This window comes from Schistocerca gregaria, chromosome 4, assembly GCF_023897955.1.
Source record: "Schistocerca gregaria isolate iqSchGreg1 chromosome 4, iqSchGreg1.2, whole genome shotgun sequence".
NCBI lineage: Eukaryota > Metazoa > Arthropoda > Insecta > Orthoptera > Acrididae > Schistocerca > Schistocerca gregaria.
In genome coordinates this window covers 204,779,938-204,801,985 of record NC_064923.1, presented here as the reverse complement: position 1 = coordinate 204,801,985, position 22,048 = coordinate 204,779,938, and the positions used below count along the sequence as shown (strand labels likewise).

The 22,048-nt window shown below is 46.2% G+C and overlaps 1 protein-coding gene across 1 annotated transcript in view; it reads left to right on the top strand.

The window, feature by feature from the left end:
• Positions 1 to 22,048, top strand: part of LOC126365774 (soluble guanylate cyclase 89Db-like) — a 430,509-nt gene that overhangs the window by 326,193 nt on the left and 82,268 nt on the right. Inside the window, exons 5-6 of the mRNA XM_050008298.1 lie at positions 47 to 316; positions 13,051 to 13,322. Coding sequence (XP_049864255.1) covers positions 47 to 316; positions 13,051 to 13,322 — 542 coding nt within the window. The remainder of the gene's footprint in view (positions 1 to 46; positions 317 to 13,050; positions 13,323 to 22,048) is intronic.

Sequence of the window (22,048 nt, the reverse complement as noted above, 5' to 3'; positions counted from 1 at the left end):
TAAGAACCTAAACAGGCTACTTACAGGCATCTTGTTTTACTTGCAGGTGCGCTTCCGGATCGACTTCGACAACAGCGAGTGGATGCGCGCGCAGGCGTCGCGGCGCGCGCGGCTGGAGCGTCTGTCGCTGCCGGCGGTGCCCGCGTCGCTGCTGATGCGGCTCTTCCCGTTCGGGCTGCTGCTGGGCCGCGACCTCCGAGTGCTGGGCGCCGGCGAGAAGCTACTGCAGGTGGTGGGCAGCGGCGTGCTGGGCGCGCCCGCCACAGACAACTTCCGCCTGCGCAGGCCGCGTGGCGTCGCCTTCACCTGGAACAACGTGCGTACCGCTGGCCGTCCCACTGCACACTAGGCTCCACTGTGCACTGTATTGTATTGTATGTTAACTGGGGACCTAGAAACGATGGAGAGGCTTCGTCCCCGCTGCAGCCGCAGTGGTCCGCAACCTCACGACGAATACCACAGTCCATTCACCCCACCGCCACCCCACACTGAACCGAAGGTTATTGTGCGCTTCGGGCCCTGGTGGACGCCCCAGGGAACGTCTCACACTAGACGAGTGTAGCCCCTATGTTTGCGTGGTAGAGTAATGGTGGTGTACGCTTACGTGGAGAACTTGTTGGTGCAACAATCGCCGACACAGTGTAACTGAGGCGGAATCAGGGGAACCAGCCCGCATTCAGATGGAAAACCGCCTAAAAACCATCCACAGACTGGCCCGTTCACCGGACCTCGACACAAATCCGCCGGGCGGATTCGTGCCGGGGCCAGACGCTCATTCCCGCCCGGAAAGGCGTGCGTTAGACCGCACAGCCAACCGGGCGGGCAACAATAGTGGTGTTATGCAGTCATTAACGAACCTATTCCAACTCAGCAGCTCAGATCCTTGGAAATCACAGAGGTGTATGTTTGCGTTCTGACATTGGTGTGACGCAGTTACCAACCTTATTTTAGGGCGCGTAGTTTGGGGCTGGGCTGCATAATACATCAGTTTCCCTTGATTTAGTCTCATCTCGATAAAGTTGCACGACAGTCATACTTTGAGTACTGAACATAAAATAGAATTCAGATATATTCCCAACTGCAAGTTGCTCTTATTTCATGACGACCATATAAGAGATTATTACTTATGAAGAAAGAGTGACACTAGCACAATATCACTTATTTGAAATGATCGGACAGCCAATGGCTTTGCCGCAGTGGTAACGCCATTTCCCGTCAGAGCACCAAATTAAGCGCTGTCGGTCTGGGCTTGCACTTGGATGGGTGACCATACGGTCTGCCGAGTGCTGTTGGCAACCAGGATGCCCTCAGCCCTTTGAGGCAAACTAAGGAGCTACTTGATTGGGAAGTAGCAGCTCAGGTCTCGTAACCTGACGTACGGCCAGGAGAGCGGTGCGCTCACCATATGCCCTTCCGTATGCGCACCCAAGGACACCCGTCGGCTGAGGTTGACACAGCAGCTGGTCGGTACCTTTGGGCCTTCGCGGCTTGTTCGAGCATAGTTTAGTTCAGTAAAATGACCGGTTTCGGCACATACAGTACGACATCTTCAGATCGATTGCACCACTTGCTGGAGCTGGTGACGTGCTCAGCAGCTGTATGTTATCGTATTGACAACACGCAGCTGCTCAGCACGTCGCAAGCTCCAGAAAGTGGTGCAATCAATTTGAAGATGGCCTACTTCATGTGCCGAAACCGGTCATTTCGATAAATGACCAATCGTAACTGTTTTCGCATAAGTAATTATCATAATATCGCTGACACTCCCAACCGTGTTGATTAAAACCATGTAGGGGACCTTTGTAAGCATCAGGTACTGTACAGATTTCCCAGTTTCATATTCTTCTGCTCGCAGCTGAATTGTCAGAATACCTAATACGATCTTGCTCACTGATCTGAAACGACTCGTAACCTGATAGTGACGAAATACCAGTATTTGGTTGCCAAAAGAGAGAAAAGATTATAGTGACTCCAGTTTCTAATAAATTTTAAATAAGGTTTATAACTGTAGCTAAAATTTTAAGGTTCAAGATTTATACTGTTTGACTCAAGAGAGCACTTAGGGGCCTCAAAAAAAATTCCCAGTAAATATTAATTTGCCAACATTAAAAACATGACTGGTGCTCTAGAATATGCATCTGACTATGACAGTAATGTTCGCAGCTCCGGGCATGATTCCATTGCAGAGAATACTAAATTACACAATTTGGAATAAATGACTGACTCGGTTCCACGTAAATGTTAAAAAATCGCTCCCTTTGTAATTAAGACAAAATAAAATAATTTCACTTCATTCTGGTTCAGTTTGTACAAGAAACCGACGAATGATGAGAACAAATAAAACAATTTAGACTAGTTTTTAAGGGAAATTACAAACGCTGCTCCTATCAGGACGGGTAATTCATTGCTGACCTTGTTTAAAAAGTAATTGATATTAATCGAAATATACCAACCGTAAGCTTTCTATAAAAACTATCTGTATGTGAGAAAACTGAAACAATTGATTTCGGAACTGTCTCCTCATGTAACATGTAGGCTATCAGGTATCGTATTTTACTGCTGAGGAAAACTGACTGTTGGTTGGGCCTGTGCTGTGCATTCGCAATTGGCGAATATGTATTGACGTTAGCTGTTTGTGACAAACGAAAATTTAAACCCTACCCTGGAATCGAACTAGGATTTCCTGCTTATCGCGAGCGGTCCGCTTAACGACTTAGGCTTTTCGATCACGGCTCCAGGTCCGACCCAAACCTCCGCATGTCACGTTGTCCATACCTCTTATCCTCACAGCTTTCATGATTCCCGTGTAGGTAGAGACAAATACTTCACCATCGTCATGAGATTCTAAAGTAAAGACGCAAACACTGTATAAAAGCAGACATTGTAATCATCAGTACCTCAACGGGCTAAAGCGACGATAATAAAATACTCCTATTTGTCTCTACCTGAGCGGAAATTAGGAAATGTGCGAGAAAAAGGATTGCGGACAACGTGACGTTTGGAGGTCTGAGTCGGACATCGAGACGTGCATCGATAATAACAGTGGTTAGATCGACCGTTCGTCATAATCGGAAGAGCCGGTGTCGATTCCTAGTCCGCCAGAAATTTTCATGTGTCTCAAATAGGTGACGTCAATGAGTATTCGCAGATTTGCTGCATTTCGCAATAATGCAAAGCACTTTATCAAATTTTTAACAAAAAAGTATGGATTGAATTCCTTATTATTTACAAACGCTGCTCCTCAGCAGCCTTCATCAAAAGGTATACATTTTTCACAATCGAACTCCAGAAACTTCATACTCCCTATGTCCCATCCATTTCTAGACAGTAACTTTCACCTTACGTGTGTCATCAGATTTTGGCCCCACTGTCCTTCATGAGACGGAAGTGGCAGAAGCCTCATTATCCTCTTTAGTAGGAAAATATATTTATCCATCTGAAACTTTTTTGCAGTCGGTCGTGACACCTTGTCTTTGGTTTCTATGCTGAAGAGCCACAGAAACTGGTACACCTGCCTAATATCGTGTAGGGCCCCTGCGAGCACGCAGCACTGCCGCAACACGACATGGCATGGACTCGACTAATGTCTGAACTAGTTCTGGAGGGAACTGACACCATGATTCCTAAAGGGCTGTCCATAAATGCGTAAGAGTGCGAGGGGGTTGAGATCTCTTCTGAACAGCATGTTGTAAGGCATCCCAAATATGCTCAATAATGTTCATGCCTGGGGAGTTTGGTGGCCAGTGGAAGTGTTTGAACTTAGAAATATGTTCCTGGAGCCACTCATGAAGTTGTACACGTCCATCCGTTCGATACAATTTGAAACGAGACTCGTCCGACCAGGCAACATGTTTCCAGTCATCGACAGTCGAATGCCGGTGTTCACGAGCCCAGGCGAGGCGTGAAGCTTTGTGTCTGTAACACCACGACATCGGAAACTACGACTGAAATTGGCGTTTGACCATCGGCACTGGACTCTGGCTCAATGGCAGATCATTGCATTGTCTTCATCATGCCGATGGGAGAACGCGAATTGTCTTCTTCCAGGCGAGCAGCTCCTTGACACCCGCTGTTTCACATTCACTACAAGGTGATTCTGCAAGAGAAGTGAATCGGAAGCAACATTACCAATAACTATGACAGGAGAGGACGCTAGGACTTTGCGCATGAAGAACAGTACCACCGTCTAGGAGGAAACCGTGCATACTGTAACTGTGATTGCATGGTACAGCACGTACTAAACTATAGTTTGATTGAATAAATGGTCTCTAGCGTGGAAGTTCATTAGACCTTTTTTGTTCCGTGTCCTCTCATCGATGAGTTTAGACACGGTCGAAAAAAAAATCACCGTGCATAAAAATTTAGACGTACACGAAACCGTCAGTGCACGACGTCTACTCACACTTAGGCAATCTTTCTTTCTTTTTTAAATTCGAGTCACTTTGTTGGTTTAATACTGTGTAAACAACAATCATGTTGAGCTAAGCATCAAGAGGGACTGATGCCAAATAAAAAAAGCCGTCAAAATAGTCTCGAATTGATTTGAAAATCTCTGCAGGATACCCTATGTGATCAGAACTACCCGGACGCCTGGCTGAAAATGATTTACAAGTTCGTGGCGCTCTCTATCCGCAATGCTGGAATTCAATATGACGTTGGCCCAGCCTTAGCTTTGATGACAGCTTCCAGGCATACGTTCAATCAGGTGCTGGAAGGTTTCTTGGGGAATGGCAGCCCATTCTTCACGGAGTGCTGCACTGAGGAGAAGTATCGATGTCGGTCGGTGAGACCTGGCATGAAGTCGGCATTCCCAAACTTCCCATAGCTGTTCTATGGGATTCAGGTCATGACTCTGTACAGGCCAGTCTATTAAAGGAATGTTACTGTCGTGTAACCACTCCGCCACAGGCCGTGCATTATGAACAGGTGCTCGATCGTTTGAAAGATGCAATCTCCATGCCCGAATTGCTCTTCAAGAGTGGGAAGCAAGAAGGTGCTTAAAACATCAATGTAGGCCTGTGCTGTGATAGTGCCACGCAAAACAACAAGGGGTGCAACCCCCTCCATGAAAAACACGACCACACCATCACACCAACGCCTCCGAATTTTACTGTTGGACCTGGCAAATGACGTTCACGGGCATTCACCATACCCACACCCTTCCATCGGATAGCCACATGGTGTACGGTGATACGTCACTCCGCACAACGTTTTTCCACTGTTCAGTTGTCCAATGTTTACGCTCCTTACACCAAGCGACGCGTCGTTTGGCATTTACTGGCATGAGCTGCCGCTCGACCATTAAATGCAAGTTTTCTCACCTCCCGCATAACTGTCATAGATATCTGCCTATTACATATTACGACCCTCTTCAACTGTCGGCAGTCTCTGTCAGTCAACAGACGAGGTCGGCCTGTACGTGTGATGTACGTGCCCCTTCACTTTTTCTCTTTACTATCACATCGGAAACAGTGGACCTAGGGATGTATAGGAGTGTGGAAATCTCGCGTATAGATGTATGACACAAGTGACACCCAATCACCTGACCACGTTCGAAGTCCGTGACTTCCGCGGAGCACCCCATTCTGCTCTCTCACGGTGTCTAATGACAACTGAGGTCTCTGATAAGAAATACCTGGCAGCCTGGCAGCACAGTGCACCTAATATGAAAAACGTATCTTTTTGGGGTTTCCGGATACTTTTGATCACATAGTGTATGCGCAGTGAACCTGTAACCGAAAACGATACATTCGGTATAAACTTTAATATTGCCGCGGTAGAGTAACAAGAAGATGGATAATGAAAGAAAAGTCCGCCTGTTGTTGGGTTGGTAAACATCTGAAATACGGAAACTGTTCTTTAGGGCGGCAGTGGTAAGTGAGTCGCCTGTAGCTGTGACTCCGAAACGTGGCAAGAAAAACGTTGTATGACGTTTGCAACGACACGGTCGTGAAACAACGCTGCTTATAACAGCACCAGCTGCACGCAGCAGGTCGATTTAGGGGCACAGAATTTATAGCGAAATGGTGTTTACCGCCGAAGCTTATTCTCGCGCATGTTCAGTGGGTTATAACCTCCGCTGCTTTCTTCGTGGTGATGAAGGTGCTCGTAACAGATTGCCAGTTAAATTTTACGATCGCAGCCATGTACTCTCCGGAAACGTTTCACAAACAGCCTGAAGTTGGTGAAATCGGTGATACGAGTAGGGAGTACCTTTCAGAGCGATATCGCAGTACAAACTCAACTATTTTCTGCTAGGACATACATATATTTACATCGTGAACGTTTCTAGTTCAAAGGCATTTTGGAAATTTCTACGTCTAGAGACGCCTTTACAGCAAATAAATGCGTCATATATTACATTGAATTTGAAGTTTTCCGTTGGCCTACTTAACTAACGCGAAATAATGTTAATAGACAGATGGATAAGAACGACGAACCGGTTTATTTTTAAACGAAAAATCGACCCTAGACACCTGTCACCTGAGCATTTCTTAAAAGAAGCTGAGGTGGTGTTTTAGAAGTACGTTAAAATATTAACGGCTAGGGAAGTACAATACGGAACTTGAATCAAATTAAACATAAACATCACTCATACATTAGGCCTTAGCCTGTTCCAACTGGGACGTACAAGACAGTACGGGGAACGATTTATTTACTTGGGACTTATGATCAGCTTGTCGCCAATACACCCAGCTGTTCTTGACAACAGACGAAGCCTGACGTTGCTGCTGCTACCTTTATTCAAGCGGCTCCTCGTTTGGCCTCTCAAGCACTGAGTGGATCCCGTGGCAGACCTCTCTGCTTTAGATAAAAAACTGATGAGATACCGGGAATCAAACCGGGTCCTTTCGCACCAAAGACAGGGACGAAAACTATTTTTTTTCTAGGAGTAGACTCGTTGGGCTCTGCGGACAGAATGGGCATGGTTGGAAACCCGAGGCCTCGCCATTGTGTTCCCCTCACCACCACCAAGCCTGTAGAGTACAGGAAAGTGGGAGACACAGGAGTCAACAGAAGTATAAGACTTTGTTGTTGTTTATTTATTTTCATTTTTTGTAATTTTCACTATTATTGTGAACACACGTCATCGGCATAGAAAAAATAAATACTGGGTAAAGAAAAAGAAATAAAATCCACGCATCTACAGCGCGCTCTCCTATCCGCGGAGGTTGGAGGTAGAATCGATGTTGGATGGCTTGTTCTCAGGCACCGCCGGGGGGAAGGAGGGGGAGGATTAGGTACCAACAGCTCCAGACACCCCCCCCCCCCCGCCCAACGTAGTGGAAGTCTACCAAGGACCCCTCTAACATAATTACCAAATAATGTTCGGTAACGTGGCGTGTTTTCGAGGGTTGCATGGGCCGTTCGTAAATAGGTCCAGAAGTTGAGGCAGGATTTAGGTTCCTTATGGACGAGGTAACCGACCTTCCACCCCTTGACCCACGTAATGGCGTGATATTTGGCGGAGGGAAAATGTTTGTCCTCCGGTCGCAGAAACATTGGCAGTTCGATCGTGTCTGGTGGCAGTCGCAGATAGCAGGCAATGATTTGCTGCACGAAGCGTCAGACATCTTACGAAGAAGCGCATAATGAGACAAATGAGGCACGATGTGGCTGACGGACACAGATCACCATCGGACGCAGGCAGGAGGACCTCAAGCGAGCTCCGTGCTGGAGACGTGCCCCGTCCAGTCCACTGTCTTCTCCTAGTATTCATATTCAAAGCCGCATCTCACATATGGACGTTGACGAGCCTGAGGTCACTATTCCTTTGGGGCAGGGACTTTAAACTTGAAACTTGGATAAAAGTATCAGTTTTGTTCATCTCGTTGCGTATATCTTTCAGTTACCTTGTGTGGTTTGTAGTAGCACTTCTTTCTACTCTCTCTCTCTCTCTCTCTCTCTCTCTCTCCCTCTCTCTCTGACGGAACGGGCCTTGGAAGGCCCAAAGGTACCGACCTGTCGCCGTGTCACCCTCAGCCCACAGGCGTCACTGGATACGGATATGGAGGGGCATGTGGTCAGTACACTGCTCTCCCGGCCGTATGTCAGTTTACGAGACAGGAGCGGCCACTTCTCAGTCAAGTAGCTCCTCAGTTTTGCCTCACAAGGATTGAGTGCATCTAGCTTGCCAGCACCGCTCGGCTGATCGGATGGTCATCTATCTAAGAGCCAGCCCAGCCCGATAACACTTACCTTCGGAGATCTGACAGGAACCGGTGTTCCACTGAGGAAAGGCCGCCGATTTTGATTCGGTGACGGCATATACCACCTAGTGGATAGTAGATTACTGATAGTGGTTTCATCGTCGTATGTCAACAGACAGTGCATTGGCATAGCTACCAGAGCAGCACCTGTGTCTACCATTTAATAGAGAATGTTCACGTGTAGAAGGCTGAATGTGGTGCAAACGTGTGAAGCAAGCATGCATCCTTGCAGTGGTGACGCATTCGTGCGAAACAGCCAACTGAGCGAGTTTCAAAGGGCTCAAATTGTGACCTTTCGAGTGGCGGGACGGTCCTTTCGGAGAATTGTTACGTAAACTGGAGGGGCTGCGTCAGTTATTCAACGATTCTGGTATCAGTGTTCACGTGAACATTCTCAAACCCGTAAACGATGTTCTGGACGTCCACGCAACACAGACGCCTTCCGAGATTGTCGTATTGTAAGGGCAACAGTGGTGGATCGTACATCCACCACAGCACAGATAAGAGGGTTTGTGAGCCCAAACCTGTCAACAAGAACTATTGCGGTCCGATTATTATCAGAGGAACTACAGGCACGCACATCCCTAGACCATCTTACACTCACGCCACAGCATCGTCGTGGATGGCTCGACTGGTGCCATCAGAGGATCACTTAGAAGATTGACTGGTGCGTCAATCATGAAAGTAGATTCTGCCTGCACACAAGTGAGGGTCGTTTGCGTGTACAAGGTAACCCTGACGAGTAGAGTGCATTCCTCCAAGACACACTGGATCTGCCGCAGACATTACTCTCTATTGATCGACTGTGGACGTGGGACAGCGACTAGTCAAATACACTCCTGGAAATGGAAAAAAGAACACATTGACACCGGTGTGTCAGACCCACCATACTTGCTCCGGACACTGCGAGAGGGCTGTACAAGCAATGATCACACGCACGGCACAGCGACACACCAGGAACCGCGTTGTTGGCCGTCGAATGGCGCTAGCTGCGCAGCATTTGTGCACCGCCGCCTCAGTGTCAGCCAGTTTGCCGTGGCATACGGAGCTCCATCGCAGTCTTTAACACTGGTAGCATGCCGCGACAGCATGGACGTGAACCGTATGTGCAGTTGACGGACTTTGAGCGAGGGCGTATAGTGGGCATGCGGGAGGCCGGGTGGACGTACCGCCGAATTGCTCAACACGTGGGGCGTGAGGTCTCCACAGTACATCGATGTTGTCGCCAGTGGTCGGCGGAAGGTGCACGTGCCCGTCGACCTGGGACCGGTCCGCAGCGACGCACGGATGCACGCCAAGACCGTAGGATCCTACGCAGTGCCGTAGGGGAACGCACCGCCACTTCCCAGCAAATTAGGGACACTGTTGCTCCTGGGGAATCGGCGAGGACCATTCGCAACCGTCTCCATGAAGCTGGGCTATGGTCCCGCACACCGTTAGGCCGTCTTCCGCTCACGCCCAAACATCGTGCAGCCCGCCTCCAGTGGTGTCGCGACAGGCGTGAATGGAGGGACGAATGGAGACGTGTCGTCTTCAGCGATGAGAGTCGCTTCTGCCTTGGTGCCAATGATGGTCGTATGCGTGTTTGGCGCCGTGCAGGTGAGCGCCACCATCAGGACTGCATACGACCGAGGCACACAGGGCCAACACCCGGCATCATGGTGTGGGGAGCGATCTCCTACACTAGCCGTACACCTCTGGTGATCGTCGAGGGGACACTGAATAGTGCACGGTACATCCAAACCGTCATCGAACCCATCGTTCAACCATTCCTAGACCGGCAAGGGAACTTGCTGTTCCAACAGGACAATGCACGTCCGCATGTATCCCGTGCCACCCAACGTACTCTAGAAGGTGTAAGTCAACTACCCTGGCCAGCAAGATCTCCGGATCTGTCCCCCATTGAGCATGTTTGGGACTGGATGAAGCGTCGTCTCACGCGGTCTGCACGTCCAGCAAGAACGCTGGTTCAGCTGAGGCGCCAGGTGGAAATGGCATGGCAAGCCGTTCCACAGGACTACATCCAGCATCTCTACGATCGTCTCCATGGGAGAATAGCAGCCTGCATTGCTGCGAAAGGTGGATATACACTGTACTAGTGCCGACATTGTGCATGCTCTGTTGCCTGTGTCTATGTACCTGTGGTTCTGTCAGTGTGATCATGTGATGTATCTGACCCCAGGAATGTGTCAATAAAGTTTCCCCTTCCTGGGACAATGAATTCACGCTGTTCTTATTTCAATTTCCAGGAGTGTATTTAACAACACTGTGTAAATTGAGAAGTTGTTTTATTTTATTTTAGCTTCCACTTTCGGCAATTTAGTATGTCATCTTCAGGCCCCATATGCACCTCCAAAAAATTATCGATATCAGAATACTGGGGCCATATGTTTCCGGATATTGTGGATTCTCAAGTGCTTCTTTCGAAGACGTGACTGCAGGCGTTACTGTCTAGGGTGCGAAAAAGTCTCGTTCAGCCTTGAAGTGTCTGGAGGGGCCGCTAACCAGCACTCGGTACGTGCAGAATGTTCTTAGACCAGCTCAAATCTAATCGCTCTGAGCACTATGGGACTTAACTTTTGAGGTCATCACTCCCCTAGAACTTAGAGCTACTTAAACCTAAGCTAAGGACATCACACACATCCATGCCCGAGGCAGGATTCGAACCTGCGACCCTAGCGGTCGCGCGGTTCCAGACTGCAGCACCTAGAACCGCTCGGCCACTTCGGCCGGCTGTTAGAACAGTTCTTTTGCCATTCTGACAACTGGAAGACCATGTGTTGTTTCAACATAACAATACTTACTGAAACACTGCCCGTGAAACTCAATCTGCTCTGCAAGCAACTTCCTTGTATAGCACAATCTCTAGACTTGTCTCCAGTTGAGTACGTGTGGGCTAGTACGTGATGAGAAATGATTCGTGCGACTCGTCAGCCAACAACTCTTACAGAACTACGTGAACAGGTCGAGCTGGCGTGGCACAACGTAACCCAGGACGGTATTCGCAATCTGAACGATCGACAAGATGTCAGACTCAGACCTGCATTGCCTGCTGCAGAGGCTACAGAACGTATTAATACTGATGTTTCAGCATGAGTCGATAGCTGGTACCTCAGAAACACTTGTGCTACTGATTTGCATAAGTAATCATTTCATATGCTCCAAATACACTGTTGCAACAATGAATTGTAAACCTCTAAAAGGGTGTACTAATTTTTTTTGTGGCTGTGTATGTATGTGTTACCTGGCCGTGACACATCATGTGAGAGATTTTTTTGTCCTTGAGTTATGAACACCAGTGTAATACCATTGTCAGTAACTTAGAAATATGAGCTATTAAAGTGCGCGTCATTTACGACAGCGGCAGAGTTTAGGTTAGTTCTGCGCATCTGACGTCACAAAACACAGTCAGCCAATGAAGAGAGAACGACGTCGCCAGAGCTCGACTGCAGTGCAGAGCACGGACGAGTGTCTTCAGTTTCAGAAACGTTCAGTCATAAATAAAATAATTGAACAAAAGCAATGTCACTTTGTTTCACAGAAAGTTTGGAAAAAGCATTCTTCATACCAATCGCTTCATATTCTATCAATTAATTAAACCAAACAAGTAATAAGCCTCGTAATTCAGGCGATTGCAAGGAAAGGTGTTTGTATCATTCTCACTAACCGGTTTTTCGCAATAAAGAACAGCGGTAATTGTTTATTTCCTATTGTACTTCGACGAAACGTGAGTAATTCATAGTCATAACAGCAGTGTTTGTCGGTATTTTGCGTGATATTTTAAAGTCCTCCACCGGGAGAGCTATTGAATAACGAGTTGCGCTAGCGGAATGGTTAAAGTGTATGGCTGCCAAGCGAAAGGTTCCGAGTTCAAACCTGACAGCACGGTAACTCAGCGTGTTCGGTCAGAGGATTAGCTGCTCTCTGTAATAAAAAAACTGAGTTAATCGATGGACGACGAACGAACACGAATAAAATGAGCTTTTTTTTTAAAAAAAAAGAAGGAAAATGAAAAAGAAACCTTGTTCGGTACTCCATATTTTCTTTATTTAAAAACAATATTGAAGTGTCTTACTTCATGAATTTTATTCGTTTGAATGTAATTTTATGAAATTTCTAGTCGCAACTGAAGTCGACCATATGGAAAGTATATGCTATGGACTTTTACCTCTGCAAACTCTTCAAAATTTCGTGCAATGGTTTACTACATCTAATGCTTTGCAATAACTGCATTGAACATCGAAACAACATTAAGTCATTTATGAGGGGAAGGTATCAGTCAAAAAGATGTGTAAAAATCAAATTTTTGGGCCAAACAGTTTTTGTGAAATCGAATGATAAGTGTGTCAAAGCAGTCGGAGCACCATGTGTCTGCACAGGCGAGCAGTGCAGTGATGGCAAAATCGCGCACAGCGCGGAATGCGGGGAGCACGTCTCTGTAGCAGCGAAAGGGTTAATGCGGCCGTGGTGGCTTTACTTCATAAACTGCGCGGTCTCCCCTAAAGTTAAGTTTGTGAACTATACTACATACTATGGCGCTGCTTCTCTTGGCGCGTACAGGTGGCAGCGCAGTAATCTCCCGCGTCTGGGTCGGCATGCGCGAACCGCCAAGATAAAAGAATTGGACTATGAGTTGTTTGTATGGTAGATTTTTACACATAGCTGCTCTTGAATATTCAGGATAAATGTACTCTGCACTATCTATGCAGAGATGAACAGGCTTGTTTAAAATGGATTAGTCTTTGGACTGAAGACAGTAAGAGTAACAACATGTCAACGTACTCAAGTCGTAGCTTCCAGCAGGAGGGAGTTGATGTGAACGTTGTACTGCTTCTTGCAGCTGCTGTACTTGCACTCGGTGCTGTTCGAGCTGGAGGTACTGCGCTCGCCACGACTGCTGCCCGAGGGCTACCAGCTGGACGGCGACAGCCCCAGCCAGCCGGCCACGCCGGAGCCGGAGCCCGAGCCGGATCTGGAGCAGCTGGACGTGCGCCGCCGACAGCTGCGCTACCTGGACCGCCGCGGCTCCCAGGGCACGCGCGCCATCCTGCTCAAGGGGCAGATGCGCCGCATGGGCGAGTCGGGCGCCGTCGTCTTCCTCTGCTCCCCGCTGTGAGTAGTCCAACTGCACCACCGGCATACCTCGCTTTCCGTAAACACAGAAAAGGGTCTCCCACTGGGGTCCATTTTGGCTCCAATACTATTCCTCATACATGTGAATGACCTTCCACTTAAGAAGCAAAACTGGTACTTCTTGCAGTGGTCACTAATGTACATAAATCCCATCATCTTCCTCTTCTCCCGCTGTGGGTAGTCCAACTGCAACACCGTCACACTGCACTTTCCGTAAACGAAACAAAGGGAGTTCCACTGGGTTCAAGTTTGGGTCCACTACTATTCATTATACACGTGAATCACCTTCCACTTGCCACTCAACAAGCAAAATTGGTACTTCTTTCAGAGGATACTAGCGTTATATTAAATTCCACCATCTTCCTCTGCTCCTCACTGTTAGTAGTCCAACTGCACCACTGGCAGATGGTGCTTTCTGTAAACAGAGCAAAGGGAGTCCCATGGGCTTCAATTTTGGGTCCACTACTATTCCTTATACATGTGAATGATCTTCCACTTAACATTCAACAAGCAAAATTGGTACTTCTTTCAGTGGGTACTAGTGTTATATTAAATCCCATCATCTACCTCTGCTCCTCACTAGTCCAACAGCACTACTAGCACTTGGTGCTTTCCCTAAACAGAGCAAAGGGAGCCCCATTAGGTTCAATTTCACTACTATTCCTTATCGATGTAAATGACCTTCCACTTAGCAGTCAAGAAGCAAAATTGGTACTTCTTGCAGAGGGTACTAGTGGTATATTAAATCCCATCATCTTCCTCTACTCTCCGCTGTGAGTAGTCCAACTGCACCACCAGCACAGCACGCTTTCCGCAAACGCAGCAAAGGGATTCCCACTGGGTTCAATCCTGCGTCCACTATTATTCCTTCACTTAACGTTTAACAAGCAAAATTTGTACTTCTTGCAGACAGTACTAGTGCTACATTAAATCCCATTAAAAAGAAAGCAACAGAAGAGTTAGTAAACGATATTTATGGCTCTGTGAAAATGAACTCAGCCTAAATTTTGTTGAAACACACAATTTCAGTTCGGTACAACAAATACACACACCAAAAATCGATGTTCACATCAACATCAATCAGTAAATAGGGCAGAATGTTCCAAAGTTTTGGATGAATATATGAATGAAAACTTCAACTGGAGGAAGCATATTACTGAGATTCTCAAACAGTTAAGTTCAGCTCCCTTTCCTCTTCTTATAATGGCCAATCTTGGAAATAAATGTACCAATGTCCTGACCATATTTCACATATTTCCACGCATGAATGCTAAGGGAATGATTTTCTGGGGTAACTCATCACTAAGAAAGAAAGTACTGATTGTGCAAAAGTGAGCAGTAAGAATAATATGTGGTGTTCACCCATGGGCGTTGTGTAGCTACTTCTTCAAGGAACTGCGCATTTTAGCGCCATCACCACAATGTATACACTCGCTAGCGAAATTAGTCATTAATTTAAGAAGAACAGTGATGTTCATACTTCCAACACTAGAGGGAAAAATGACCTTTATTACCCATTGTTAAAGCTCTCAGTGGCCCAGAATGAAATTCAGTATGGAGCAACAAAATTTTTCGATCATTTGCCGAATTTTATAAAATGTCTGACAGGTACCTAAGCAAGTTTTAAATCTAATTTAAAATCGTTTCTCCTGGACAACTCCTTCCATGTCATTGACGAATTTCTACGTAGAAACTGTTAGTCAGTAAAAGAAAGTGTACTTGTGTACTTGCATGAGTAGCACTAAAAAAACAATATGTTCATGTTAACACGAATCATGCATGCATATCCTGTAAAGTGACTCATTCCACATCATTTCAATAAAATAATCGTTCAAATGATCTATGTAACATGTAACTAGGTAAGTAACTCTGGGAAGGGAGATTAGGAGCCAATTGAAATGTGTCTGGTCTTCCCGCCTCATATATGTTAACCCCGTTCACTACCGTTGGCACGTATATCTCCCGCAATTGATTATAAGAGAACCAGTGGGAATTTGCTGCATGTTTTTTGCTACCTCTCTATGTCCTGCGAAGACGTTCCTTTGTCACAATATTATGGAGAGGCACAGCAATGTTACTCCTGGCGTAGTACTGCGTAGTATTGTCGTGAATCATCAGGTATGACTTCAGGACACGGGTGATAGTGACTGAGGGAACTGCGACGGAACATCAGTACGTCACGGACGTCCTGGGTTCTCATGTGTTACCTCTCATGCCGGAGTAGTACGGTGCCATTTGTCGAGAGGCAGTGCTTGCCCACACACAGAACGTGTAGTCTAAGTGATCCAAGAGGAAGTGCTGACTGCAGCGAAGCAAACATTTGAGTACAAATGTAATTGTAAAATAAACTTTATTTTACCACAACTGTATTCCATATCTATTTAATTTCCATCACGGTTACGAATGCCACCCAAGTACTGGAAAGTTATTTCACTTGCAGTGCGTCCTTTCGAGTCAAGTTCTTTCCAAATTTTTCTCGATTTTGTTATCAGCGAAATATTATTACATACCCTCCCAACCCGCGATGTTCCACTTCTTATCCTCATTACCTTCTGGGTGAGTCACTTTTTTTCTCAAGCAGTGTTCTACTGAAAAGATGATTTTCATCTCACTTTAGCAGGTTCACTTCATCGGATGGTAGGAGCCACTTTTCCCACCCTGATATATCCAACAACTGTAATATACTTGGTAACGTACTGTTTCCTCTGCTTAGGTTGTTCGCGTAGTCGCTTGTCATTAATTTTCGTGTTTTTGTTGCTCTTAAGACGTTTGCATATCTGTGAAATGTGCCTTTGCTCGAAATCTCTCTATGAGTGTCCACATCAAATTTTTACTGGATATTGTTCTTTTTAACTGATACATTACGAAAGTGACCACTGTTCATTTCTTGCTTTTCTTCCTAGAGGTAGCCATTTTAATCTGAAATTTTCCGACTTTCATTAGACCTTATTACGTGTCTAGCCCATTCTTATTTTAGTGATCCCTCGGGTCAGTAGGTCTCTGACTCCTGTTTTGTTCCCTATGTATTTCTCAGCCAGTTTCTTCGTTTTAAATTCAACATACTTCGTTCCAGTGCCGTCTATATGTGCGCTATTTTATTCCTGTTTATGTGCGGTTGATTAGTTTTGAGAGCCACAGGTGAGGGTACGCTGATACACGAATTGAAGGACATTCCTTTTATACACACCAACAGGTCTCTTCATAAGAAACTTTCCGTTCCAAAATTTTTCCGTGTATTGTTAACGCCGGTATCCGTTTCCAGTCACTGAATTTTGTTGAATGATTGGATACCTTCAAGAAATACACTCCTGGAAATGGAAAAAAGAACACATTGACACCGGTGTGTCAGACCCACCATACTTGCTCCGGACACTGCGAGAGGGCTGTACAAGCAATGATCACACGCACGGCACAGCGGACACACCAGGAACCGCGGTGTTGGCCATCGAATGGCGCTAGCTGCGCAGCATTTGTGCACCGCCGCCGTCAGTGTCAGCCAGTTTGCCGTGGCATACGGAGCTCCATCGCAGTCTTTAACACTGGTAGCATGCCGCGACAGCGTGGACGTGAACCGTATGTGCAGTTGACGGACTTTGAGCGAGGGCGTATAGTGGGCATGCGGGAGGCCGGCTGGACGTACCGCCGAATTGCTCAACACGTGGGGCGTGAGGTCTCCACAGTACATCGATGTTGTCGACAGTGGTCGGCGGAAGGTGCACGTGCCTGTCGACCTGGGACCGGACCGCAGCGACGCACGGATGCACGCCAAGACCGTAGGATCCTACGCAGTGCCGTAGGGGACCGCACCGCCACTTCCCAGCAAATTAGGGACACTGTTGCTCCTGGGGTATCGGCGAGGACTATTCGCAACCGACTCCATGAAGCTGGGCTACGGTCCTGCACACCGTTAGGCCGTCTTCCGCTCACGCCCCAACATCGTGCAGCCCGCCTCCAGTGGTGTCGCGACAGGCGTGAATGGAGGGACGAATGGAGACGTGTCGTCTTCAGCGATGAGAGTCGCTTCGGCCTTGGTGCCAATGATGGTCGTATGCGTGTTTGGCGCCGTGCAGGTGAGCGCCACAATCAGGACTGCATACGACCGAGGCACACAAGGCCAACACCCGGCATCATGGTGTAGGGAGCGATCTCCTACACTGGCCGTACACCTCTGGTGATCGTCGAGGAGACACTGAATAGTGCACGGTACATCCAAACCGTCATCGAACCCATCGTTCTACCATTCCTAGACCGGCAAGGGAACTTGCTGTTCCAACAGGATAATGCACATCCGCATGTATCCCGTGCCACCCAACGTGCTCTAGAAGGTGTAAGTCAACTACCCTGTCCAGCAAGATCTCCGGATCTGTCCCCCATTGAACATGTTTGGGACTGGATGAAGCGTCGTCTCACGCGGTTTGCACGTCCAGCATGAACGCTGGTCCAACTGAGGCGCCAGGTGGAAATGGCATGGCAAGCCGTTCCACAGGACTACATCCAGCATCTCTACGATCGTCTCCATGGGAGAATAGCAGCCTGCATTGCTGCGAAAGGTGGATATACACTGTACTAGTGCCGACATTGTGCATGCTCTGTTGCCTGTGTCTATGTGCCTGTGGTTCTGTCAGTGTGATCATGTGATGTATCTGACCCCAGGAATGTGTCAATAAAGTTTCCCCTTCCTGGGACAATGAATTCACGGTGTTCTTATTTCAATTTCCAGGAGTGTATATACTGGTGTGTACTTAAAGTTCTTCCAGATTGTTATTCACCATATTTGTTTCTGTTGCGTCAGTATGTAGGTTAGCTTGATTAGTTACTTCGTTGAGCTGTTCTACCATTTTCTGCACAATCTGCGAAGATTGCTACGTCGTCTGCAAATCTCTGACCGTTTAGAAATATTTTCAGTAGCTGTGACTAGCAGTTTGCAAGTATTTCTCGAAAATCATTTTGTACCATCTCAAGCTGCTATGAAAATTTTATTTTTGCTACGTTTCGACTGTTATTAATCATCATCAAGCACCTGATTACAGATATGAACAGATTTTTGTACAACTTTTATATTACATATTTTTATAGTCTTACGAAATCCATTTATGTGTTTGCGTGTTTTTCAGCTACAGAATCTGTAAAGATACGTAAGATAAGGCGTCTCTCTCTGTAATTTACCAAAAAATGATAAGAAAGGATTATTTATGTATATAAGAAACGTTACTCTTTCTGCCGTGTTTATTTAATTATTTTTCAAACAGTTACAATGACGAGCTATTTTTAAACAGATTTTTTCTGGCAAAAAGCTGTTGTATTTAAACCACCTGTATGAAATCAATTCATATCAAATTTCTATGAACTTTATTTAGATATCTAGAAACGTTCAACGTTTTAGGAGTGGATGCACTTGTTGTGCGGAATTGAATGTAGATGTAACATCTCTTCTCTGTCACGGCCAATGTGGTTCGATCAAAATGGGTGTTTCAGCCTACCTGCTAAAACCATTCAGTTTAAGTACCTGGATAGAAACTTAAATCAGGATGACAGGACTAAGAAAGGATTTCATTCACTTTGAGAATACAGTTTATAGCAACTACACTCTACAGCTGTAAACACATTAGCATAAATAATGCAAGTTATTTTCAGTTCTCTACAACAGCGAGGAGTGCTCGAGGAGAACCGCATATGCACCACTAAAACACTTAACTTACTTGCATATTGTATTATTATACAAAACCACAGTATGATTTCTTTTGTGCTCTCGTCTGTGTATTTCCTTTGTTGGTCATATATGACGAACTAAACCTGCGCGGTCCTCCTGGGTGGCTGTGGTGCCTGCGTTCGATTCCCGGCCGGGTCGGAGAGTTTTCTCTGCTCAGAGACTGGGTGTTGTGTTGTCCTTATTTTCGTACCGTAGTAACTGACGAGAAGAAAGCCTACGTGGCGTCACATTACAAGTCAAAACCCATGTAATTTCGTACCAGGGCACTGTCTGACCCTAATGAATCTTCTGAATTGTCGTATCGTATTTCCGCTGTCGAGATGGCTCTGTGGGCACGTCCAGAAAGCGAATATTTACAACCAGAAATCTTGGACTTGGCCTCGCCAATGTGGGTGTGAATCACCTTCGAAAAATGTATGATTTACAAGCACGTCGGATAGTTTCATGTATATTGCTGCCAGACAGACCCTACGAGGTAGCACACATCGATAAAGAAGCTTCCGCATGACTAAATGTAATAACAGGCCATGTTGTCAAGTAATGCTGAATTTTTTATGTAAAACTCCGAAAGCTTCTTTAAATAAAACGAACTTTAGTAAAATTCTCCATCTTCATTCTTCGTGTGTACATTTGCAGTCCTCTGCGGCTAGAGAGAGAGCTCTGTACTATAGCGTGTAGCACGACAGTGTACTACAAAGCTTTGTCGGTGCGTGAGAAAAATCGTGCTGTAAGCTAGTTTTCTGTTAGAAGACTTCGTCCACACAGGATGCAACTTCTCCTTCCCTATGACAATGCCAGACTACACAGGAGCGCTGTGACGTCTACAACAATCCTACGTCTTAGGTTCACTGTCATCGAACGTCCTCCATACAGTTCCGACTTGACCCCATGCGATATTCATCTGTTTCCATAACTTAAAAAAACGTCTTCGAGAGATTCACTTTAGTAGTGACGGAGCTGGGCAAGCAGAAGTGAGGTTGTGGCTCCGTCAACAAAGTCAAACTTTCGATAATGACGGTATCAACAAACAGCTATTTCGTTGGGGGTAAGAGGGTTCCTATGTTTATAAATAAATGTGTAGGTAATAAGAATAAAGAAGTAGAATGTAAATTTTGTTTGATTTAAAAGCCTTTACGAGTTTTCACATAAAAAATTTGGCACGACCTCGTAAGAACACATCACACTGCAATCATAATCGCTATTGTGGTCAAAAAGTAAAGACGATACTGGCTCTTCGGCAACCGCAAGTATCATACTCCGGTGTTTGAGAGGTCAGTGTATTACATCGACTTCTTGTTGCCGGTGATGTTACGCTAACGATCACTTCAACAAGCTGAGCTTGTGTGTGTATGTGTGCGTGTGTGTGTGTGTGTGTGTGAGAGAGCGAGAGAGAGAGAGAGAGAGAGAGAGAGAGAGAGAGAGAGAGAGAGAGAGGTATGAAAAGCGATACTACGAGTAGGAGAAACTTCAGATAAGGAAACAAATGTGTGCATCGATATAGAATGGCAGGGAATCTGCCAAAGAGCAGAAACTCAGAAGATAACGTAGCAGTTGGTCCTTAACATAAAGAACATTTTAAAAATGTCATAGAAGATGGCGAAGAAGGGAGCAAATACACTTCCTAATATAAAATGAATAATCCAGTTATTTACTAAAAACACACCAATGCACCACAGACACGCGGAGCCCAAACCCGACTATCGGAGCGCCGGAACGTAAACAGAGTGATAAGTTGGAATGGTTCAAACGGTTCAAATGGCTCTAAGCACTCTGGGACTTATCATTTGAGGTCATCTGTCCCCTAGACTTAGAATACTTAAACCTAACTGACCTAAGGACATCACACACCCATGCCCGAGGCAGGATTCGAACCTGCGACCGTAGCAGCAGCGCGGTTCCGAACTGAAGCGCCTAGAACCGCTCGGCCACAACGACTGGCTAAGTAGGAATAGCAACGATGCAACTTGAGAAGGACCCTTCCTTTGCAGGTAATCTAATATCGCAGAGCCTTAGATTCATTACACAGAATAAAGTGTTTAGTTCCGAAATGGCGAAAGCGATAAGAACTTTTGCTAGAGGACTACCTGTGATCTCACTGCAGTTATCCCAGATCCATCACTGAGTGGAGAAGCTTACTGTGTTTAAATCGCACGTCATTGGCCTTCGTAGCCTCAAAAGATAAATGAAAGTGAGAAGAGTAATTATAGCAGATAGTGTGTTTTAGAAGGAAAGTGATAAACAGAATTTCATCGAGTTCAGGCCCCAATGCGAGTAACAAGCTACAGTTACTCGTATTTCCGTTCACCAGTAAAAATTGGGCTTCTGATGGATTTGTCGTCTGATATTAACGCAGATAACGTGCTTTCGCTATTCTTAGACGACCAAGTGATACGTCTTTTAGTCACAGAGAGTAATAGATATACAGAGCAAAAACTGCGTCAGCGTAAAAAGATTGAACATGCACCACTGAACAGTTGGAAACCCACCACGTCGGAAGCGCAGCGGTAAGCGCTCGGGTTCGTAATCCAGAGGTCGCCGATCGAATCTCGCGCCATGCAACTTTTTAGCCTCCGCCACACACCGTCAGGTGGCGTGCGGAGTATGGATGTAGATGTAGAAATTACAAAATTTATCGGACTAATGATTTGGATGGGTCTAGTAGAGACATCGATCGTTAGATGTTGCAGGATGTTCCGTAATCGTTTTGATGAATTTTGGTTTGGGGGGCGAGCAACTGCGCAATGATCAGCGACCGTACGATGTCCCAATTTTTACACAGTCCGATTTTTTTTACACAGTACACTATAACCACAGTCACAAATGATGATGATGATGATGATGATGAAATGATGAGGACAACACAAACACTCAGCCCCGGGCAGAGAAAATCCCCAACCCGGCCGGGTAGCGAATCCCGTGAACGAGAGGTAGGAAAGGTAGCCACTAGACCACGAGCTGCGGACCCGTAATCGTTTTGATTTACTGTTAGCAAACT